General features: G+C 47.6%; 1 protein-coding gene across 1 annotated transcript; it reads left to right on the top strand.

The window, feature by feature from the left end:
* Positions 1-378: 378 nt before the first annotated feature.
* On the top strand, positions 379-24187 carry LOC144179784 (atrial natriuretic peptide receptor 3-like). The gene is made up of 6 exons (XM_077708220.1): positions 379-639; positions 1773-2096; positions 4288-4412; positions 22227-22393; positions 23551-23685; positions 24176-24187. The coding sequence occupies exons 1-6, from the start codon at positions 410-412 to the stop codon at positions 24185-24187; spliced, it is 993 nt and encodes a 330-aa protein (XP_077564346.1). The 5' UTR covers positions 379-409.
* The last annotated feature ends 564 nt before the right edge of the window (positions 24188-24751 follow it).

Below are 24751 nucleotides of genomic sequence, written 5' to 3'. Positions count from 1 at the left end.
CGTATCCAACTATTCAATAAGTAATTGTGCGATTCACAGATAAGTGATTTATTTACTAGTAGCCATAAGTTCCTCAACGGTCTCCTTACTACGGAGAGTTTTCGAGAGTGATCGAGCGCACCAATGCGCACCGCATCTACTCTCGAAACCAAACGTAATAATAAAACTCACCCTTCACGTGCGACCCGACTCGGTCAACGCTGTGTGTGTGTCCTCACGTGTCAAGTGCTCTTGGCCCGTATGAGCCCCGCACAGGAAGCGCGGAGACATCACGCTAGCAGGACACGTACCCCGCGCCTGCCCACAGTCGTCACGCGATACCAGCGAACCACCGGAGCCCCGCGTCTCGCAAGACAGTCCGCCAACACCACGGGCGAAGACTGGGCGCGGGCCCCAGCCAGGGCGAGACATGTCCTGCGGCCTGTTGATGTGCATCCTGATCGGAGCCAGCAGCATGGGGCCGGTGTCGCCCGCGGCGGCCTACGAGTTCAACGCCACCATTGTCAGCATCTTTTTTAGCAGCTCGGAACTGACATTCGACTCCAACGTCGTCATACCGGCCGTCGCGATGGCCGTCCAGGGGGTCTCCAAGATGTACCCGCACATCAGGTTCGAACTGGTGGTCCGCAACAGCTCGAGGTGAGCGCTTCGTTGTGCTTGGTTGGTACCAAAAGGCCGCCACAAAGTAACTATGTTTTTATTTGTTCATCAACGGTAATCGACGCCAGGAGGGAGTTGGGGACATAAAAGACGCCGTGAGGTGTAAAATCTCCGATTTTGTCGAGATGAACTCGTTTTTTCTAAGATCGGTAACGGAACAGCGGATAACGTATTCTAACTTCCGTAAAAGCATCCAAGGCCGGGTTCAGACTGTTGGCGTAACAGTCGTAATAACTTTAAAGAATGACGTCATTTCACGTCTCAGCCAGCCGAACTGCGTAACACGCTGTTTTTTTGTTTTTTTTTACGTCCTCAGATCACGATATGGCTTTTGCGTCAGTAGTGTGGAGATAGGATAACCTGTCCTTAAAAAAAGTGGCAATTTGGCTAACTCGCTCTTGCATCTAAAGGCTACTTCCAAAAGATGTTTACATATTTTCTGGATGTTGCGATTGTTTTCCGCAGCGGCTTCTAATGGGAAGAGATACCGCAATTACACGAACTCAAACCAGGATATCTCCGAACACTGAGAGCCCCAGCGATGTGCACGCACTTTTGTTTCTCTTAAGCGTTCACTGCCTGAAATCAGCCTCCGGAGGACGGTTAAGACAGGTTCCCTCGTTCCTGTTGGAATGCCAGTTTAGTTGGCATACCTCGTGAATCACGTGGGTTCGCTTTAACGTTCGTCGTAGGCTTATTATCGGCTTAAAACCCCGCTGTCGAAGGTAGCTGGAGCGCGATATGTAGCTTCCTGGACATTTTGTTCCCTTCCAGCTTCCTCCATTAAACAAAACTGCAATGCTGAGACAAGCCTGAATTTACCGCCCCTGAACCCCTCGGACAATAAATAAGTGAAAGGTAAGGTCTGCGAGAATCAACATCGGCCAGTTAAGAAGTTCGCAAGGCTCACGCGTTAAAGGTACCTATTACCACGTTATTATAAACAAGCAGTGCGCTAACCAAAGTGTACTGCCACTGCAAAGAGGGCTCTTTCACGCAGGGCCGCTCAACTGCTCCCGAAGAAACAATTCCTAAACTTTGCTGCATTTGACCAGTTGCCCGACAGAAAGCAAGGCATAATAAACATGTTCGCGCAACGCCTGTGTTCGCAGGTCGTGCCTGGAGCACCACGCAGGCGCGCTGGCGGCCGAGGTGTACTATGGCCAAGGCGCGACAGCCTTCGTGGGTCCCGGATGTAGCGCGGCGCTGGACCACGTAGGTCGCATGGCCGCCTACTGGAACGTGCCCGCGTACACTGCCGGGGGACTGGACGACACCTTCATACACAAGGGGATATATTCCACGCTAACACAGCTCAGCTTCTCGCTGGATCGTGTTGGCGCATTTATCATCTCCATAGTGCGCGAGTTCGACTGGCACCACATCGCCATCTTTGTCGACGAGAGCAGTCTTCCGGACGTGCTCACAATGAAGAGGTACGCACCGCGGCTTTCATTCAGTTCTCGTTGAACCACTTGCTTGATCTGTGGCTTGGTCTAAACGAGGCGTTTATTCCTCAGCAAATACCCGATGTTTGAGTGAACACGGAAGACGTATTAGTGAACCATTTAAGCCAGACTTCGCAACTAAAAGCTTGCGAGAAACGAAGTCTGGTAGGATTACAATAACAGTTGTCGATTAGAATAACAGCTACACGAAAGATGAAATAAGCTCGTACTTTCAAGGTTACTTTCTGTGGATTCGAGTAGACTTTTATCTTACGACCCCGTGGTGATTCTGAGTGTGAAACATATGCCTTTGATTTTTCCTTGCGGTCTTTTTTTTTTTTCGACCTGATATGGTGCCTGGACTGAGGCAACCCATCCAAGAGAGTAACCTCTCAAACAGAGCGTTTGCTGTAATAAACGTCTCTTTACGCGCAAGCTTAAGTCCGATACCTACTGAATGGGATTGAATGGGATAGAGAAGCGAGCACGGGAGGACAAGGGTACCTCAAGGTGAAGAGTGGGAGCGGGGGAGGAGGCGCTACACGCTCTGTTCAAGGTCAAAGCGGACGCGCCTAAAAAAATGCCCGAGCATCATCTTTCAGGATCTCTGGAGTTCCAGCGTTTGGTAAGGCAAAAAAGACCCAACACAATCCCATTTCGTGCTACCTGTATTATCACCGTTTCAGAATTAAGCAGGCTCGTGTTTCTTTTCCACCACTCTACCCCGGTGATAAAAGGAGAAGGAGACGTAAGCACATTTCGGGTGGAGTGTGAGCTTACTCCGCGAAGACTGTATTAGACCATTTGTTTTACTAGCTTGTACACTTTTCTTTTTATGTTGTAAGCGCAATAAACTTCAAAGCTATAAACACAGCGCGGAAGCGGATAGAACTCGCGGTTCATACATATTACACCTAATTAAGGCAGCGGAAACTTCGTGGTATGCGTTGAACCGCAAAGCACGAGAGAAGAGAAAAATCAGACAGCTACAGAGACAAATAACTAGCGCTTAAAATTTGATGAATTAGCTTATTCTCTTACCCTGTATTAAATGTTAACACTTAAGGCTGCTTTAGTTTCTTTTTGTCTAGGTACGATGGAAAGCCGTGCACCACAACTGTTCGTTAGAATTCTAGCACCATCTTCAATTCTGGTTCATGTTGACCGCTTCAGAGCCAAAGAACGAATGTAATTAGCGCAGACGTCCCGATCCAGTAAACGGAACAGCGTTGTTGCAAGTGCATGCAAACACTTCTGATAGAGAGAGAGAGAGATTGAGAGAGAGAGAGAGAGAGGGAGAGAGAGAGAGGGAGAGAGAGAGAGGGGGGGGAGAGAGAGAGAGAGAGAGAGAGAGAGAGAGAGAGAGAGAGAGAGAGAGAGAGAGAGAGAGAGAGAGAGAGAGAGAGAGAGAGAGAGAGAGAGAGAGAGAGAGAGAGAGAGAGAGAGAGAGAGAGAGAGAGAGAGCTTTGATGAACATTGAGGAGGTTATTCCAAAAACGGCGGGGCTTGGTACTTCAGATGGGGGTGAACATAGTGAGGCGAAAAAAGAAAAAAAAGGGGGAGGAAGTATGCAGCAACAATGAATAATAGGGAGAAGAACCGTTAAGGGTCACAAGGGGTTTTATGAAATAAATTGTCATTTTTCCGGGATATATTTATGTGTGTTCGCGATTAAACTTTTCAATTGCTAGTAGCGCTCCGCCCTGTCTTCTTCCTTGTTCAAGAATTGTTCGCTCTTTTCTCAACGTTTCCCAGGATGTTTATACTTTATTGGTTTGTAAAGGTTTACATGCGCGTTCTTTCGAAGTGAGCCCCGAATTATGTGGTTAATTACCTGTTAATTAATAAAACGGACTGCCATAACCGCATGCATTTCTCTGCAACTGCAGTATGAAGTTGAACAGAAGTTCGCTGATTTTACAACTTGTGAAACGGATTATCACCTGGGTAAAAAATGTAGGTAGACTGCCACGCCGAATTAATCATGAAATTCTACCTCGCATTTTCTTCGGGCACTGTACAACTTGTGAGTGTGCTTGCGTGTGTAGTTCTTACGATATTCTGAATCTCTTGAAATGCTCCCAGAGGGTGCGCGTGCCGTTGCTGTTTATCACAGTTATCAATTTTTTTTGGTTATGCCAGCCCTCGCGAGTGCTGTCTCTTGTTTTAATCCACGCAGCATCGAGCAGGCTATGAAGCGCGCGCAGCAGTACGAGCTTCTGCCCGAACGTTATTACTTCACGCGGCATGACGCACCCGAGGCGCTGGTCAAGCGACTCCGCATAGCGAGGGACCGCGCAAGGGGTGAGACGCAACGCTTTCTCCATATCTCTGTTCTCTTTCAGTTCTGACAAAAAAATAGATTTAGTTTCACGTACGTAGAACTTTCGCGGGTGACCACAGCGCATGCTCAGAACGCAAACGGCCTACGTGGGTTTCACGCCCTACGCGCCCTGAGCCTCGTGAGGGTCACACCCTATCCAAACGTCCTACACGCGGAGTGCGTCGTGTTGTGTACGTGCAACTAAAACGGTTTTAAACTACATGCGCGTGGACTACGTATACATTTCACGTTTGCGTACGTGAACACTGTACGCACGTGAAACTAAAACTGTCTAATATCAGTCCTTCGAACTTGTCACGGTAAAGCGCAACAAGTGATGTTGAAGACAGGGAAGTATCCGCGCTGCCGACGCGTCATTCACTGACTGTGATTTCGCTTATCGGATACTGTGAGATTTATTGTCAGTTGAAAGGACACGCTTATACGTTGTTTTTTTTTAGGTTAGCCGAACGATCTTTATTCGGGTCTTTGTAGTATTTAGTTCAACTGTGAGCTCCGGCAGTCATCGCGGCTCCAGCAAAATTTGGCCTTCCGGCTTTGTGGTGCAGCTGATTTGCTGCAGATGGAACACCGCTACGGTGAGATACAAAAAGAAGTAACAAACACAGGCCCTGCTTTGCCGGTGCGACGACGTAATGACGATTTCAGATGTCCATTGACGCGCGGTGATTGATTGATTGATTGATTGATTGATTGATTGATTGATTGATTGATTGATTGATTGATTGATTGATTGATTGATTGATTGATTGATTGATTGATTGATTGATTGATTGATTGATTGTAAAGTTTAACGCGCCGACGCAACGCAGTGCGCTGCGTAATGATGACGCAGCGTGGTGGTGGCTCTGAATACCCTCAAACCTCACTATAATGTAAGGGGATGTAACGAATTAAGGGATATAACGAAGTGCATAAATGAAATTCTCCTTGAAATCTTTATGAAAAAACATGCATCTGAAATTTCCTTGTAATGAAGTAAAATTGACGTGGTGATAGATATAACGGGCTATATTAATCTCCCCCCAAATAAAACAATCCCGACCACGGTGCGTAAAGTATTCCGCGGAGTTCGACATTCGGTCGGCGCAGCTGTTTTAAAACTCCCGCGTCCACCTCACGAACATGCGCAGCCACGCCAAGCGCGGCCGCGCGAACCTACCTCCTTGCTCAGCCAGAGTGGTGGTGCGAGGAGGATGGCTCGTTCAACGCCGATGCCGACGTGGCCAATGTCGCCGGACGAGACGACGCAAGCGACGACGAAGACACCGTAGTCTACCATCCACACGCGTTCAAGGTGCCAACGCCGTTGCAGGCACTCGATGCGGTTGACCTTTTAGATCGTTTTTTCGGCGCCCATGGCGATGGCGGAAATGGCATTAACTAGGAGGCCTTTCGAAGTCTTCCGCTTAAGATTCACGGAACAAAGGAGCATCACGGGCTTTTTTCCAGCTATGTCTAGTGTACAATAAAATAGGCAGTGTGCACAATAAACAAGCAAAATATTTGTCTTCTGTTCAATTTCCGTCGCATGCGTGGTCGCGCAGTGCTAAAGTGGACCGAGAGGCGGTTTGCCTCTTTGCATGCTTATGGTTGTGTACCCAACTCAACATACATCGCCGTGAACTCTTATAATTGATATAGTGAAATAACGGACATAACAAATTAATTACTGCTCCCCTTCAACTTCGTTATAAAGAGGTTTGAGTGTACAGCTAAGAAGCACCTCCCCGTACCTATTGTTAGAGGACCATTCCTGATATGTGGTCAGACTTGGCAGCTACAGAGAGCAGCTGCGGAAACAAGGCACTCAATGGCGCTCCTACTGACTACTGAGGCATAATCGTCTGCACCTCAAAGCTGCCATCGTCAATGAACACTACAAAAATTCTATATCAAGCTAACTTATAACAGTGAACAGTCCGTGCCAGAACTGCTTCTTATAGCAGGGTTGGTAAAGGGTTTGGTTGGGTGGAGGCAGCGGGCATCCAGCACCACGGGCAGCACCGACTGCTGTCAACTTGTGTAGACGGCCGCTGTAGTGACTAAGAGTACCAAACGTGTGCGCGATACAGAATTATGATGCTTTAGAAGCTGAAATACAAATACTTTCTGAGTTATACACTGCAATGAAACTTGGTAGGATTGCATGTCCTCTAGCGGACGAATATGTTGTAATTGGATTTAGAAAATCAGGATTACAGATCGCTTTCGCTCCCCAACCGCTTTCACCAACCTCGTGTGGCAGCCAGAATGGCTGCGTAGGTGGCTACGCGACGTAATTCGTTTTTAAACTGTGATCATTAGCTATAGGCGGCAATGGATGCTATAAAACGCGCAATGATGACAGAGTCGCCCTGGCAGCCAAATGAGATACGTGTATAACGGGAGGCACGGCCATTTTGCGAGTCTGTCTTTTTAAATCAGAGGACTGCGTGAGGAACCTAAAATATAATTAGAACTGCATTATGACTTAGCTATTTAAGAGAAAAACGGGAAGCTAAGCGCGTTTGTAGGGTTGTCTTTGCGGGAAAATGTACGATATAATCTGTTTTAACGTATGTCTACAGGATAGCGAATTCAAAACGGTTTATATAATAATAAGCAAAAACAGCTTGGTGGGGGATGGGACGCATTTTGTCGTCAATCAATGCACAGGAAATAAATGTTCAAGTCCTGTACTTGTCTTCTTTTACATGAATGTTCGACGCCGCCCTGAGCAGCAGCAGAACTAGTCTCAGTGTTTGGCGCCCCTGTAAAGGGTGCATCACTGCGAAATAACCCTTACTGAGGTGAAGACCTCAGTACGTTCTGCAAGAGCCACGTTTCGTAACACATGAGATTCCGTCATTATTGGCACCCAATTTTCTAAACGTCATCGATCAGTTGTGTCCTCACTTGGAATTAAATATGCCTAAATACGGGCTTAGTGTTGCCGTCGTGTTTGCGTTTACAGTTGGTTGTCTTAGAGGCATAGTCATCAACTGGCATGGTGTTCCGGTCAGTGGTCGCGTTTGCCGCACCAAAAAAAATTGTCACGGGACAACTTTTTTTCATGATGCGAGGGTGAGTGAGCATCCCCTCTCATTGAGTTGTGAACGCATAACCATGCGTAGGTATGTTGGTGTCGTTGCAGCTAATAGTAATAGCTGAATTGGTGATTAGCCTTTAACGGTTAGTGTAATCTTCACAGGCAAATCCATCTGAGTGGGTACGCGAGATTTACGGATTGCGATGTCGACGTCGCGGGAAATTGCAAGGGCAGTGAGCTTCTCAAAGCAGCTGTCCTTGTAATTGGCCGATCCCATTGAATGAGCATGTAAGAACCGTGAATTTGTATGTGGACGTTGCAGCCGCATAGTTATTGATAAATCATCCGTTCGCTTCTGCCGACTACTGTCATTGTCACTACGCAATTTATCTGAGTGGGTACGTTGTTAGGCTTGTATCCAGCCTTAACGTTATAGTATCACGTTAACGTTGAGCCTAACGACGTGCCAAGCAACACCAAACTCCCTGCATGTCAACCCGCGGGTACCGGTTAAAAACGTTAGACCTCAAAGCGTAACGTTGCGTGTAACGTCAGGCTGTCGCTTGGCGAATAGAGACGTCAAGCTGCCGCATATCCGCGTTTGCACTGACATAAGGTGTCGCAGCCAATGTGGACGCCTTGTAGGCACATATCCCTGTTCGCTATAAATGAAAATATTTATGAGGGGCGTCTCGTTACACGCAGCCATTAAGAATATCGCAGACACCTATACACAGCTTAAGTGCCCCATTATCCAAAAAAAGTACCGTTGTTGGTTGTTGTTGTTGCTGCTGTTGTTCGGTAAAAAGAAAGGCCATCGCAGTAAAGAGTAAATGCATAAAAAACTTACGTGATCCGATGGGACTCAAATCCGGGTCAACAGGGCAGCAGCCTGGTGCTCTACCAATTGTACTACAGTAAACGGTAAAACGATACAGTAAAACGATAAACGAAACTTCAAGGGACCGAAAAAATTAGTTCCATTTAACAGCAGTTCAGTTTACAGAGAGATGCGCAAAAGTGCAAAGTTATGTGCGCACACAATCTTAGTACCATGTCATGGAACTCTACGCACTTGAAGGTGAATGCAGCTGATAGTTGTTTAGAAAGAGAGAAAACGACAAGAGGTTTAGAGACAACATTCACTAAGTTTATTTAAAAACAATTAGTCACTGTGCCCTGAAAAATGCATGAAATAGCATCAAAGAGCCGCTTTCCGAGTCAAGAATGACGTCCTTTCTTTTCTAACGTAAGCGCATGGTGTGCACACCTCAGGCCTCGACTTCGCGAGAGCTTACGAGCCACCGACGTTAGAAGACGGCAACGCGGTAATGAAGCACGAATAGAACCACGATGGCAGGAACGAGGCGGCAGGGGCTAAACCCTGTAACCTCGGCGACTTGAATCGAGACCGAACGACTATAACAAGAACTGCGATGTTACATTCGTCGCGCTAACACGGCTGACTACTAACGAGACGAGGCTTACGAGGTCAACGAGGCTGAAAAAAGAAAAGAAAAACTAAACACCTGGCACCAGACAAGCTGATGCTATTGGCCATGGGTTTGACAAGAAGTTCCATTTTCGATTCCCTTTACATGGTGAGTCGGAAATTTTAGTTCTGGTTATCGAAAGTATTTTTTACTTTATCTGAATACCAAACCAACCTACTTAAAGGGTACAGTTTTGTTTAAGCGGCAATTCCGTTTAAACGATTTCCGTTTATCCAGATTCTACTGTACATCCTTTTTTCCTTTATTGCATCGGAGAACACGTTTCAACACTACAATACGAGCACACTTCATTGTAACGCAAACAAGAGAATACACTAGAGTTAGGACAAGCACAAATACATGAAAAATCAGCCAAACACACACACGCGTTCAAAAGAGGGAACCAGTCAGGTGTTTGGTCGAAAGAATTATACACAATATGTACAGACACCACTTGCTGGCGCAGAAAAAAAATCTGTTTTTGTTGTTGTTATTTCTTTCTTCGTGACACCTACACACATGGGGAATTGGCCAGGAACCGGGAGCTTTGAGGGGCAACGTGCCCGCTTCGACACATCCACAAAACTATGGACTGGCGCGAAAGTTATATAACAATGCGTGCCGCTTGGCACACTCCGGCCTCGAAGGAAACGAGACGACCCAAGAGCACGCCCGAGGGCTCACGATCATGCTAGGGCCTGATCTCTATCCCTATCATAGGCCGCGGTTCACGGGGGATCGCCTGGTCACATTTGGTAACATCACAACACACTACCACCTCTTCCGCCGGATCTACCCAAACGGCGGACGAGCAGTTAGATAACACCAAAGCTCGCATTTGGCGTTTGCTACAAAGGAAAACTTTCCCCAACCCAGCCCGTCTTACGCACTTACACCCAAGCCTATACCCAGCCGCAGCCTGCCACCTGTGTGGCGAACACGCCACCCTATCTCACATAATATGGGTATGCCCCCAAGATTCGTTAGCACTGGGAGGTCACGCTCCGCCGCTCCGATTCGCACCTTCTGGTCCGGTTAATCGACTGGGCTGGTGAGGTCGCTGGTGAGTGGATGTTACCGGCTACAAGCGCGACCTGAATGGCATTAACCGAGATAAAGATTTTCTGTCCGTCTGTCGGACAACTGAACGTGATGGCCCGTGAGCTGAACAGGTGCCCAGACCCATGCAGAACTCCGATTATAGGGAAGCCGTGGCGTGTGCCAATAATCTGCTTGCTGATGTAATTCGCGCTGTAAGACGAAGCAACAAAAGTGAAGAAAGACGCATGAGAAAAAAAGGCGGATGGAGTAAATCTAGTTTAAATACAAAGAAAGGAAAGCGAAGAAAGCGATTGAAATGCTATGTTGCAGCAATGTAGCTGTTATGTTGCGCCGGGCTTTCGCATTCAATGCACGGAAGCAGAATTAGGTGCCCCCAGTAATTTCTTGGAGACGCTCTGACTTTGAATATCTGCGGACGTCGCATTTTTGGCTGGCTGAGCAAAATGTTGAGTGAGTGATGCTCGCACCCTAAAATGTCATAAGCAAACGTATTTTCCGCAACTAAATTACAGTCTGGTTAAAAAAGTGGAGTATTTCGGTAAACTAAAGAAGGCACGTTAAAACTGGAGTTACTGGCATTTGCTCAGCCTGACGAGGCCATGTATTCAAAATAGGGGAAGCGCACAAAGGTATTTACAACTTCTCTAATCAGTATCTCTTCATCGGTATCATATGAAACTTGAAAGCTGTCTGCTCGGCAGGAACTCACTTTTTTTTAGAGGGGGGAGGGGAAACATTCGCTGCAATGTGAGTTCACCATGGCTTCCCATAATGTTATTCACAATGTACAATTCATCGCAATAATAGACAGGGTCTAGAAAGGACACATCACAAGAGGACTACATCCTTTCTAGTCCCTGCCTATTTTTGCGCTTAACTGTACATAATGAAATACCAACTACAGGCCAGTCAATTGCGTGATTCCCAAACTATGGTTCCCGCAATGCGCTTCAAGAAAGCTTAAATAAAACCGGAGAAGAAAAGGGAGGGGCCCCCAATATATACTTTGCAAATATAAAAGTCGTGTGCGGAGCCCCGAAGCCATTCTTGTGTAGCCCTGACGCCTGCCGCTGTAGTCACTCCCGGTGAGGTCAGGCCGCGATGGATTCAACGGCATGGTGTCACTATCCTATAATTCTCTTCTCCTCAATAGGGCCCCGGATTCCCTGCCGTTCTAAGTCCGTGCAGCTGTCGGTGTTCACCTCTGTTCTTGCGCATAATCTTCTCCCAGCGGGGATTAAATCGGGCGAGCGACAGGCTGGCGCAATTGCTTTAATTATTCAAGTATTCGCCCCGCGTATGAGGATAGATGGAGTCCCTATTTAGTTGTGGAGGTGATAGTAGCCGATACGCTTTCAGAGACAAAAGTCTTGTATTGACGTTGGTCAAATAATGTTTACGGTCGCTTTAATGAGCCCTGCCGAAGCGAACGTCATTACAGAGAGCTAAGGAGCCTTGCGCCGGCGGGAGATGGCGAAATCCAGCGTCTCTGTCAGCCGCCGCCTTTCGCGGGGCACGCCGGATTAGACCGCGTGCGTCGGTTATGCCGTCACCACTACGCTGTATTTACTCTTTAGTAAACAAAGGCTGCTGTCAGGACTCATCGCCGCTGGCCCAGTTTAGCGGCCCTGTGGGCATGCTCAAAGTACTGCGGGAATTAAGGGCCCTTTAAGGGATGTGTGTGTGGGTGCATATATATATATAGTACAAGTAAAGAGTCAGATACATACACAGCTAGAACAATAACAAAGAAGGTTTACTTACGTAGCAGCAACGGGACTTGCCTACTCAGCACAATCATTCGGATGAAGGCAAGTCCCGTTGCCGCTACGTAAGTAAACCTTCTTTGTTATTGTTCTTGCTGTGTATCCGACTCTTTACTTGTACTATTTCTGCGCGCTTTATGCGTTTTATCTTTCTCTAGATTTTATATATATATATATATATATATATATATATATATATATATATATATATATATATATATATATATATATATATATATGTAGCGAATTAGAATAGGAAATGAGGGTCTCGTTGAAAATAACACAGAAATAAGGGTTGGCAGTCGAGAAAACCTCGGAAAGCAAAGGGGAGGATGTGGTGGATCATTGAAACAGATTAAGAATTTGGAAAGAAAGAAAGAAAGTGAAGAAAAAATGCCCGCCAGGTGGGATCCGAACCCACGACCTCCAGAATACCGGTCTGGTGCGATAACCACTACGCTACCGGCGGGGCGATTTTCCCATTCACTTTCTGGGGTATTTATGTTACGCATGTTTGTTTCCTGTGCTTGTGGGTGGTAGCCAGCGCCATTCGGACTAATCGGGGTGTAGGGGACCTTCTTTTTTAACCCCCGGGTCGTGACTCGAGTGTCTACGACATGTCCAGAGTGGTCGACCAGCTTTGAACCCTCTTAAGCTCCCTTTGGCACCAAGACTGCCAGAAGCGAGGCCCTCGCTGTGCATGTAGCGAATTAGAATAGGAAATGAGGGTCTCGTTGAAAATAACACAGAAATAAGGGTTGGCAGTCGAGAAAACCTCGGAAAGCAAAGGTGAGGATGTGGTGGATCATTGAAACAGATTAAGAATTTGGAAAGAAAGAAAGAAAGTGAAGAAAAAATGCCCGCCAGGTGGGATCCGAACCCACGATCTCCAGAATACCGGTCTGGTGCGATAACCACTACGCTACCGGCGGGGCGATTTTCCCATTCACTTTCTGGGGTATTTATGTTACGCATGTTTGTTTCCTGTGCTTGTGGGTGGTAGCCAGCGCCATTCGGACTAATCGGGGTGAAGGGGACCTTCTTTTTTAACCCCCGGGTCGTGACTTGAGTGTCTACGACATGTCCAGAGTGGTCGACCAGCTTTGAACCCTCTTAAACTCCCTTTGGCACCAAGACTGCCAGAAGCGAGGCCCTCGCTATGCATGTAGCGAATTAGAATAGGAAATGAGGGTCTCGTTGAAAATAACACAGAAATAAAGGTATATATATATATATATATATATATATATATATATTGTAGCGATGAACTCCAGTAAGGAGAGTAAAAGACGTTTATTAAAATGGCGAACTTGTGCCGGCATGCACTGGCGATGCCACAGCTAGAACGAGCGAGCTCGGACTACTTCTTCCTTCTCTGCTCACCAGTGGGCGCATACCCATAACAAGAAACAGGCCCGTTAGCCGGTCGGAGATTGCGCCCGCAATAATAAAGTCGCGGCATTGCTCCCCCTCCTAGTTGGCATCGGCCCGATGCCACGGAAGCAAAACGAAAAACAGTCACGTAGACGTTGAATGATCGGCGAGTGTCATGGCACGTAACCGTAATCATCATGCTGCGGATTCCCAAGACGGGTGTAGTACGGCTTCATGCGTACCACGTGCACAACGTCTTGGTCCGGCCTACGTCGTGAAGAACGTGCTGGTGTGCCCTCGGGTACGACCTCGTAGTTAACGTCTGACAGACGGCGGAGAACACGATAAGGCCCAAAGTATCGCCGAAGCAGCTTCTCTGAAAGTCCTCGGCGGCAAATCGGCGTCCAAACTCACACAAGGTCGCCTGGTCGATACTTGACGTTACGGCGCCCCTTTTTGTACTTCTCGGCGTCGATTTCTTGTTGGTGTCGAATGCGGACGCGTGCGAGCTGGTGTGTTTCCTCCGCCCATTGGGTAAAAGCCTCGGCATCGGTGGCGGTTACGTTGTTTTCATCAACAGGCAGCATTGCATGTAAAGTTGTCGTTACAGAGCGTCCGTAAACAAGCTCAAACGGTGCGCATTGAGTTGTTTCTTGCATGGCAGTGTGGTAGGCAAACGTTGCGTGGGGAAGAATTTCGTCCCAGTTTTTGTGCTCCAGATCAACGTACATGGATGGCATGTCCGTGAGGGTTTTATGAAAGCGTTCGGTGAGGCCGTTGGTTTGGGGGTGGTAGGCAGTGCATTTGCGGTGAGTGCTATGAGTTAGTTTGAAGACGTCCTGTAGGAAGGTGGCAGTGAAAGCGGCGCCCCTGTCGGTAATAATAATCGTTGGCGCGCCATGGCGTAGAACAATATTTTCAACAAAGAATTTGGTGACTTCAGAAGCGGTGCTGTTGGCAAGTGCCTTGGTCTCGGCATAACGCGTCAAGTAATCGGTGGCTACAAAGATCCACTTGTTCCGAGACGCCGATGTCGGAAAAGGCCCAAGGAGATCCATCCCAACCTGCCGGAACGGCGCTTCCGGAGGATCCACTGGATGAAGGAATCCCGGTGGTCTGACGGGAGGCTTCTTGCGGCGTTGGCAATCTCTGCAAGTCCTCACGTAGTGTCGTACTGATCGGAGAAGGTTGGGCCAGTAATACCTTTCATGAATCCGAGCGAACGTGCGACTAACGCCAAGGTGCCCGGCAGAAGGCTCGTCATGACAAGCTCGTAAGATTTCGCTTCTCAGAGCAGAGGGCACGACCAGAAGAAATTTTTCTTTGCTGCCGTAGCTGCATTTGTAGAGCACGTTGTTTCGCAGGGAATACGAAGGCAAACCTCGAAGAAAGAAGCGTGGTGGCGTAGTGTTTTCGCCGCGAAGGTGTTCGATAAGTGGCCGTAGTTCCGCGTCCTGCTGCTGGTAAAGGGCCATGTCCGCAGTATGGATGACCCCGAGGAACGGAAAATCCTCTTCCGTTTCATGTGCATCATTCAGAATTGGCGCCCGCGACAAAAAATCGGCATCACTGCGCTTCTTTCCGGATTTATAAACAACCATTACGTCGTACTCCTGCAGCCGTAGGCTCCACCTAGCAAGTCTGCCGGAGGGGTCCTTGAGGTTGGCAAGCCAGCACAACGAATGGTTGTCGCTTACGGCTCTGAACGGCCTTCCATACAAATATGGTCGGAATTTAGTTATAGCCGATATCACGGCAAGACATTCTTTTTCCGTCGCCGAATAGTTGCCTTCAGCTTTAGACAGTGTGTGACTGGCATAGGCTATAACTTTCTCGGCACCCTGCTGCCACTGAACCAAGATAGCACCGATGCCGACGTTACTGGCGCCAGTTCTGATTTCAGTGTCACTACCTTCATCGAATTGTGCCAAGATTGGGGCCGTTTGCAGGCGGCTACGCAGGTCATCAAATGCCACTTGCTGGACCTCTGTCCGAACGAAGGGTACGTCGTCTCTTGTGAGGAGCGTGAGTGGCTCCGCAATTTCGGAGAACCCTTCGACAAAGCGTCTGTAATAGGCACAGAGACCTAGATAGCGTCGGACAGTTTTTTTGTCGGTTGGTACTGGAAAAGATTGCAGGGCCGCTGTTTTCTCCGGATCTGGGCGGACGCCTCGAGCACTAACCATGTGACCAAGAAATTTTAGCTCCTGGAACCCAAGGTGGCATTTCTGAGGCTTAATAGTCAGGTCTGCAGAGCGGATCCCTTCCAGAACGCTTCGCAGTCGTGTTAGATGTTCTTCGAAAGAACTAGAAAATACGACTACATCGTCCAAGTAAACAAGGCAAGTCTGCCACTTCAGTCCAGCGAGTACGGTATCCATCATGCGCTGGAACGTTTCGGGGGCAGAGCAGAGGCCTAATGGGAGGACTTAATTCGTATAGGCCGTCGGGTGTTACGAATGCTGTTTTTTCACGGTCTCTTTCATCAACTTCGATTTGCCAATAACCAGATTTTAAGTCCAGGGATGAGAAGAATTTAGCGTTACGCAAATGGTCCAGCGTGTCATCTATTCGGGGAAGTGGGTAAACGTCGCGTTTAGTGACAGTGTTCAGTTGGCGATAGTCTACGCAAAAGCGAAGCGTATTGTCCTTTTTCTTTACCAGTACAACTGGTGAGGCCCACGGACTTTTAGATGGTCGGATAACGTCGTCGGCGAGCATCTCTTTGACCTGTGTCTTGATGGCCTCCCTCTCTTTAGGTGACACGTGGTAGGGTTGTTGCCGCATAGGTCTGGTGGATTCATCAGTCACGATGCGGTGCTTCGCGATGGGTGTACGACGCACTTTGGAAGACGTGGCGAAACAGTCGGAAAAGTCATGCACTAGACGCTTTAAGTCTTCGATCTGAGTGGGCGGAAGGTCGTTGTTTATTTCAACTGGTAGGTCGGTGTCACCTGTCAGCGAATCAAGAGGAACCGTCCTGAGCGCGCCCACGTGCGTAACGTCAGCGACTTCCTCAATGAATGCAACTGTAGTGCCTTTCGGGAGATGTCGACGTTCGTTGGAAAAATTGGTGACCAAAACTGGACTGCATCCATTGCGCAAGCTGACAAATCCCCTAGCTATAGAAATACCCCTATCCAGTAATAACTGAATTTTGCCGTCAGCGATGTCTTCCAAGTCCGCGAATGTGTCATTTTTGACCATTACGAAAAGGCTAGAACGGGCCGGCAGCGTGACGTCGTCGTCAACAATGCGTAACGCTCCGTCGCGCTTGTCTTCGATGTTGTTTGCTATGGCTCCCTTTGTCAAAAAGCTGATTTTCGATTTTTGCAGGTCGATGACTGCCCCGTTTGTCTGCAGAAAGTCCATGCCGAGAATTAGGTCCCTTGAGCAATCAGCGAGCACAATAAAGTCGTTAACGTAGGTGAAACCGTGAATTTTTATCCGCGCAGTACACCTACCCACCGGGGTGATCAGACTGTTTGCGGCAGTACGAACTTGCAGGCCAGTCCATGGTGTGATCACTTTCTTTAGCGCAGAAGCCAGAGTTTCGCTGATGACTGAACGGTCAGCGCCAGTATCGGCCAATGCAGTGGTCGTACAGCCGTCGATATCCACCACCGCTAGGCAGGTAATCGGTTGGGTTACGCAAGTTTCATGTGCAGGCTGCTCGTCGTCTCGTCGTAGGCGTCGTTGCAGTGGAGGATCTTGGCAGTTTGTGACATCAGTGGCCTCACCTCCGGAAGCCGCTGGCCTGAGTTTCCCCGGCCTTCCGGGCTACCAGAGGAACGACTGGCAGGGTCTGAGGCGAACCGTGGGCTGGCCGACCTGCGTCGCATCGGGGACGGTGACCTAGACTGGGGGCGTTGCGGCTAAAAAACGTTACGGCGTCCGGCGATGTATCCCGCGATCTCTGGGGGCCTCTGTCCACTTTGCGGCCGTGGTGCGTTCGGTGGGAATCCACGCAGACCAGTTCGGCGATAGGGGCAGGTCCGGTAGATATGCCCTGCTTCCCCGCAGTGGAAGCAGAGAGGTGTGCTGTCAGGTGTGCGCCAAAGGTCGCTCTTCCGGCGGCCCGTTTCTCTCGCGTAGGGTGCACGTGGTGACAGCTCCAGGGTACGTTGTGGTGCGACCGAGGCAACAACAGGTGGAGCGCCATATATGGGCTCGCGCAAGGCTGCTGCATATAAGGAGCGGGGTTCATCCTGCCGGAACACGTCAGCTGGTTCTGGTACCCGCACAGCCTGCCTCACCTCCTCCCTAACTAGTTCTGCTATGGACAGCGGAGCCGGTGGCACCTGTCCCTGCTGCAGCCTTTGAAGCTCTTCCCGAACAATCTGCCTCACGAGCTCCCGGAGACCGAGGCCGTCCATCTCGGATACGTTGGACAGGACTGGTTCATTACGATTGTAGTGGCGAGCCCGTTGGTGGAGCGCCCTTTAAATTGTTGTAGCCTCGTGGACGAATTCGGCCACCGTTCTCGGGGGACTCCGCATTAGCCCGGCGAAGATGTCTTGCTTGACGCCGCGCATGAGATGTCGGACCTTCGTGTCGTCGGTCATTGAGGGGTCAGCGCGCCTAAAAAGACGAGTTATGTGTTCGGCGTACATGGCGACGCTCTCGTTCGGGCGCTGGTTTCGGGCTTGAAGGGCAGCCTCAGCCTTCTCCTTGCGATCACTGTTTGGGTAGGTCGCTAGTAACCATTGGCGGAACTCCTCCCAAGACGGCATCGTGGATTCATTGTTTTCGTACCAGGTTCGCGCGTCTTCTTTCCAAATTCTTTATCTGTATAAATGACCTCCCACATTCTCCCCTTTGCTTTCCGAGGTTTTCTTGACTGCCTACCCTTATTTCTGTAATATATATATATATCTATCTATATATATATATATATATATATATATATATATATATATATATATATATATATATATATATATATATATATATATATATATATATATATATATATATATATATATATATATATATATATATATACTGTATTGACTCGCGTAATGATCGCACTTTTTCTTCCAGGAATATGATGGCAAAGTGGGGGGTGCGATCATTACGCAAGGTAAATTTTTCGAGAAAATGTTTTAGCGCAGAAAATGCAAGTTGCAGGGTTGCAGGTCAGAATGTTTACGATAAGTCCCATGAACATAATAAAGATAACAAATAAAAACCTAAAAAACTCCACTGGCCACCGAATGACCACCGAGTGATGCAAAATGCAGTGTTTTCATTACGGAACGCGCCGGAATTACGGAATTACGGAACGCGCCGGAACGAGTTTGCTGTGAGGTGAGAACAGGTCGACCAATAAGTGGCTGCTGCAGTCACAGTGTGGGACATCAAGACACGGCTGCCGACGCAGCGAGCCGAGCGCACTTTTTTATGTTTTGTGAGTACATTAAGTGCATTTAGTGACGGTTTCTTCCGCACCAATAATGCACTCATGCACGCTTGCCGATATCGCTAATATCATCAAGTCCGCGGCAATAACGTAGCCATGTCCGCTTTGAAAGAGGAGGAAACTAACGTAAGCAGGACCATCGTCGTCTAGACTTGGCACACAACGACATACGGCTGCGGCAAGTTCAGGGTGCGATCATTGCGCGGGAAATAGAAAAAGTCATATTTTGAGGACGAACTTCAGGGGTGCGAATGTTACGTGAGTGCGATCATTATGCGGGTAAATACGGGTATATACGTTCTCTCTGTTCCACGTGACCCCTTCCATGGTTTCAAGTAATTACACATATGACTGCGCTTTCCATATCCCCCAGGTCTGAAGGGTTGCCTGGTGGTCCGGTAGATTTAATAGCATCGGTCACCAGGGAGGCTAAACCAGATACGGCAAACCACCGTCATAACGAACTCAATGGGATGGTGAAAAAAAATCGATGTAAGGGGTAATTCGATATTCTAGAAGGCTTCCTAAAAGATTAGAACGTACAGCTGAATTAGCCTGCACGACCACATAAACACGGTGCTCAGCGAGGTTGTCATGCGGTTAATCACCATTAGAGACAGTTTTAAACTTTTATTTCGAGCAAGCGCTGATGCCGAGGCTTCCGCCCTGTGAGGGGCCTCTGAGTCCAGGTAGCCTTTGGCTTCACTTGCCGCTCCGGTCCTCACCAAAAGCCGGTGATGGGATGCAAAAATGCAAGGTCGGAGCCGGTCAGCTGGCCCGCCCACTGCTTGTAGGTTAGGTGGGGATTAGGGGTTAGTGATGAGGGGTGTCGGTACTCCCATACCATGCGGTAGATAGGGCAGGGCAGGGGGCTTGATTTGCAGATGGAAGGGTAAATAGTGGAGGGGTAGATAGATGTCGTGAAGGAGTGTGCCGTGAGGGTAGGAATTTGTTTGAAGCCGGCGGATAGCACTCGCCTCGGCCATCATATGATAGAGGGCAAGAATAGTTGGGAGAGGAGGTTTGCGTACTTTCAGGGAGGAAAGGGGAGAATCATCGCATGGTTGGTGATGGGGAGAGCAGGAAAGATGACTCCCGTCGCTTCAATTCGTAGTTACAGGTAAGGCTGTATTACGTGGCCGTGTCGGAAATGTCGCGGTAAGAGCGAAGGTGGCATCGACAGGCTGGGTTGCCGAAACGCCCGCTCAAGGCAACGCTCGCCTGGGAAGTGTTCGTGCACCAATGAATCGCCCTTTGGAAAACAGTACAGTGGAAGTAAGTGAGGCTCTCTACAATGCTCAGGTTGATGCTAAGTGATAACGCCGCAGAATTCATACAGAATAATAGCAGGGTGCGTTCACAGAAATATTGAGGTTTGCGCATAAAGGATTTTGTATTATCGAGTAGCAAAAGGCCCCACCAGAATCAGCAGCTTTCAGTCAATCTCTCTCAGGCGGTAAGATAAGGACTGATTTTGGGCACGGGTTGAGTGTAATTTGCATCAATTAAATTTTTAAGTAATTTGTTAGCTATTCTCATCCTTTTGTTTTTGTTTTCACCACTTTACGTTACGTTGTTATTTATTCTTGTAATGTTCCTTCCATCGTTCAATTCTTCTGTTTCCTGTCTGCTCCGTACCCGCTTTATTTATTTATTTATTTATTTATTTATTTATTTATTTATTTATTTATTTATTTATTTATTTATTTATTTATTTATTTATTTATTTATTTATTTATTTATTTATTTATTTATTTATTTATTTATTTATTTATTTATTTATTTATTTATTTATTTACGGCGGTTTTTCTCACGAAGGCGAAAAATAAAAACACCGATCGGTCCAGAATTCAGCGCCCGTTTCAGATCGCTTAGTGGTCGAGGTTAGGCCCTAGCTTTGGACTACAGCGCTTCTCACAATTTCGACGCGCAAACCCCCATTAAAACTCATTGTCATGCTTCGTTTATTCCCTCGTTCCTATTATGCGGAACTAAACAGGTCAACTCCAAATAAGAGGGGCAAAATTACCACAAGCAAGCACTGGAAAAATATAATTTTGTACCACGGCCATTCAAGCCTCGGCGATATGCTCGTTATTCAAACAGGAATAAGAGTGGGCTTCCTACGTCTCAACCTATGTTCCTTGTTAGGGCCTAGCTGGAACGTAATCGTTTCAGCTAAGCGCAGGGGTCGCACAGCACCAACAAAACGGCTTCTACTGCGGCAGTGGCCGAGGAAAAATGCCTTTCCGCGACCGGTCGAAGTCGGCGCAACGACACGGCTGCGTGTCTGCCCTTAGCGACGAAAGCATTCGCGTCGACTTGAACAGATGCCAAGGGCTGTGCACACTGTGTACTGCCTTCGAGTGCGGTTGACTTCCCTAGGCTGCGAGGCTTGCACGCACGTAGTATGTACATACATCGCTAAGCGACCGGAAACATCTCGTGACCCCACGAGTAAGAAAACCGAGCCGAAAAAAATATTCTTACTGCCTTCCTCCTTTCATCCTACGCTACGTTGCCTTTCTTGTGAAGACTTCGAGCAGGCGTATTTACAAAAGAGATTGCGGACTTTTTTTTTTCTAGTCCACGTTGTCTCGCTCAATTTGTTGACTCGTCACATTTGTCTTGCGTTATTGTGTTGTCTAGTGGATCGCCATTTTTGTTTACTGACATAAAAAAGAACATGTAACAATGAAAACAGCATTCTAGGAAGTTTATATGGTCGTAGCAAAGCCACCACCAGATTCGCTCTAGAGTACTCGATGTTTCGTAACTGTCGAGTGCTGTTACGAGTGGTGGAAATTGTTGTTTGGCTTCATCTGCACACTTAGCCTTTTCTTACGGCTTTCTTTTTTGTTATCCTTGTGCATTTATTATAACAAGACCTCGTCTAGATTAGTTTAAATTGTGGCTGCTGCCGCAATGACAGCTGGAAGAATAATGCCCCGTACGTTTGCAGAATTGAGCTTAAACGCCGTACACGCACCCAAGCACATTTCCGCATCTACACAGTTGCACCTAAATCTGCCCTCTCACAGGCATACATGATGGCAGATTCAGCCAAGGCTGAAACGACGCAACGGGAGCCGAGCGATACTTCATTTAGTAATCGGGCCATAAAATAGAACAAGTATAAAATAAATTCCCTCAAGCACCACCAATGCATTTTGAAGGGAAAGCATTCTCTTTGTTCTTCCCTTTTTTCCTTGCCCAATTAGCAAACAAAGTATCACTCGACTCCCGTTCCGTCATTTCAGGTTATCCATTACTGTACGTTAGTGAATTCTTGTCACACCTTATTGCCATGACATGCCCGAGTGCTGTCACACCCCTGGCTTACAGTTTTGCTGTTTTTTGTTCCTTTTCGTTCGTTTTTAACGATGCTAAACTTGCTTGGCTGCGTGTCACCGACTCCCTTCCTGTACTTTGGCCCCCATCAGTTGACCTAATTGAGGCAAACAGGGTCCGTTTCGTTTACCTTAGAAGCCTTGATCTGAGAGTTTAGTTCTCTGGCAAACGTGTTAGCGAACCAAACGACCTTCACGTCAGCCCGCTCGAACGGTGACCCCGTTCGAACGATTTCTGTGGTCTGACGTTGGCCTGGTGCGTCTCCTTCCGCGCAGTGTTCCTAATCTTGTGCGCCGGAGACACCGTCAGAAAGGTCCTGCTTCTCGCGCATAGCCTTGGCATGGGCAATGGCGATTTCGTCTTCATCAACGTCAATCTCATCGAAAGCCAAAGCGAGCAGAATGGACTGTCTTGGTTCAAGCAAAACGACAGGATGAATAAAGTAAGTCGCAACTCTGCTTACTTCACGCGCAAAGCTACGAGTCTTTCTGTGCGAATGTGTTGTAGTTTCATTCTCGTGCTCTTCTGTCGGTAACCACGGAAGGTATACGCGCGAAATAAGTGTTTGCTAACTAGTTGACGTTAAAAATGCTGATTTTTACTTAAGGGTAAAGTAGTTAACCCTAAAAGGTTGTGTTTTGTAACACACAGCGGCGTCTTCAGTGGCTAGCAACTCCAGGTTTTCAAGGTACGCTATAAAGCAGCTTCCTCGAATAAAATCGCTGATACGGGTATTAAGAGATGATCGAACAAGTTTTCTTTTGTTTTCGCCGGCAGTAGCTGGAAATAAAAAAAGAAATGAAGTGACGCCGACATGACGTAGAAAATTACCTCGTCATGCATAAAAACGCATGACCTGCACTTGTTACAGAAAGTTTGCTGGGTGTGGTAAGACGAAGGTGTAGCCGGGGGGGGGGGGGGGGGGGTAGGGAAGGGTCAGTGTCAGGACACCCCACGAAATTTTTTAAGTGGCACATCCCCCCCCCCTCCTGTCGCCTTTTTTTCTGTCTATTCTTTTTGCGCACTTAATACATATATTTAAATGTACAAACGAGAATAAAAGTTCAAATATTTTCTTGAAATATTTACAACTATTTCTGTTTACGCCACTGGGTACAGATAAGCAGAGATGAGATCGACGACTGCTGGCGTATTTAATGCGCTAGCTGCACCGACAAGCTCAAATTGTGCACAAATGCAGAAACGTCATTCTCTAAATCTTGTCCTGTCTACACTCTAAGAAGACCCTTTACGGCGTCTTCACCACAATGCTCCAGATAGTGTGCAAATTCGGCGAATGAGGTGGCGCTAGCATACAATTTAAGTAAAAAAGGGCAGCTGTGAAGGTACACTGGGCAATGCAAAACGCCACTCACGCATTGCGTGTTGTACCCCCGCGCAAGCACTTTTTTTAGTCAAATCATATGTTCAGCTCCTTGATTTGCAGAATTTGCGCTATTGGTCACTTCGATTGGTCATTCTGGGCTTCTTCGAGTGTACAGTGTTACCGTGCTTGCCGTTTTCAAGATGTATTGAAGCAGGCTGCGTTTCGATGCTCGTATCAGGACAAATCTGCTGTTCTTTTTCTGTCTCTCTTAGGTGGCCAAGCTAATGTACGAATCACTGCTGGTCATCCGCGTCCGCGTTCCCACAACTCTCGACTACCGTAATTTCGTTGCCTTGTTGATCAAGTACGCGAAGGACAACTACAACTACGTCCTCTACGAGTACGACGTGAGTACACGGACCCTGTCCGAACGCGCGGAAAAGTTTGCGTTTCGTCCGAAGCAGAAGAGCGAAATAAGCCTGAACCGTCCTAACGTGTTTTCTGAGCGTTTTCAGCTCCGGGAAGATCGACCCAAATTGAACCATAACCTAAGCTCCTCTATACATACAGGCGACTGTACTATTTTTATCCCCCGATGCGCACATGTTTCCGGACTCTTAAGATGGCCTACAAACCACGAGGTCGCCGTCATACAGAATTCTCACGACTCCTCAGGAAATGAAAAGTTCGGGTTTGTCTTAATGTGCCCACATATGACAGAAGGAATCATAGGGACGATAGCGATTTCCTGTGTGCTTTGTTTTAAGGCGGTGTTCAGAGCGCACAACGTAAGAAGCTATTCAACACGGAATTCTATGTTCTGCTGCACATTAGTAGCCCTACCACCACCCAACGCCGGCGTTTTAAGCTGATGAGCACACTTGCTCGCTTGTACAGGGATATCGCTGAAGTAGTGCTAGCATACCTCAAATGATTTCACTCTGCAGTCCCGTGCTATCACCTCGGTGATTCGAAAGGAAACATTTGATGTACAAGCATTCTTTGGCGAGCACTCGAGAAAAATCTGTCTGTAACGCGAAAAGTGGAGCGCCTTGCATCTGAAGAAAATGCATAATTTGCTAAGTTCAGAAATTTAACCGTTCAAATAATGTAAATATACATTGTTGGTTGGTCGCTTTCGAATCGATACTGAACAATTAAAAAAGTAACACGACCCGAGAGAAAGAGGTTGTTGCCAGACCGCCTTGAAAGCTTACTTTCTCGCAGTACGGTTGTGTCAGTAGAGAAGCCTGTTTGGGGCTGCTTAACACTGTAACAATAAACACGGATAACTCATCGGTACAGGGATAAAAGTGCTATAATAATAATGCATGATTCGTGGTGATAAAAACACTTATGTAGTAGCCGTCGCCGCGTCAGTGTGTCAACGAAAAAGGTAAAGCAAAAAGAATAAAACCAGCAGAGTCTCGGAAAGCAGCTGTGTTTCAGAAAAAAACACGTGCGATAGGGCGG

The sequence above is a fragment of the Haemaphysalis longicornis genome, unplaced genomic scaffold (assembly GCF_048455015.1).
Source record: "Haemaphysalis longicornis isolate Haplotype H1 unplaced genomic scaffold, Haemaphysalis longicornis Haplotype H1 scaffold_4, whole genome shotgun sequence".
Taxonomy (NCBI): Eukaryota; Metazoa; Arthropoda; class Arachnida; order Ixodida; family Ixodidae; genus Haemaphysalis; species Haemaphysalis longicornis.
Note: the sequence above shows the minus strand (reverse complement) of the source record. Positions and strands in the feature narration are given on the sequence as shown.

What these genes read in the sequence shown, in the direction of transcription:
- LOC144179784 (XM_077708220.1), top strand. Translation starts at nt 410, where the DNA reads ATGTCCTGCGGCCTGTTGATGTGCATCCTGATCGGAGCCAGCAGCATG. An exon ending in GACGTGCTCACAATGAAGAG is followed by an intron (nt 2,097 to 4,287) that starts GTACGCACCGCG and finishes TAATCCACGCAG; the next exon opens with CATCGAGCAGGCTATGAAGC. An exon ending in AAAACGACAGGATGAATAAA is followed by an intron (nt 22,394 to 23,550) that starts GTAAGTCGCAAC and finishes TGTCTCTCTTAG; the next exon opens with GTGGCCAAGCTAATGTACGA.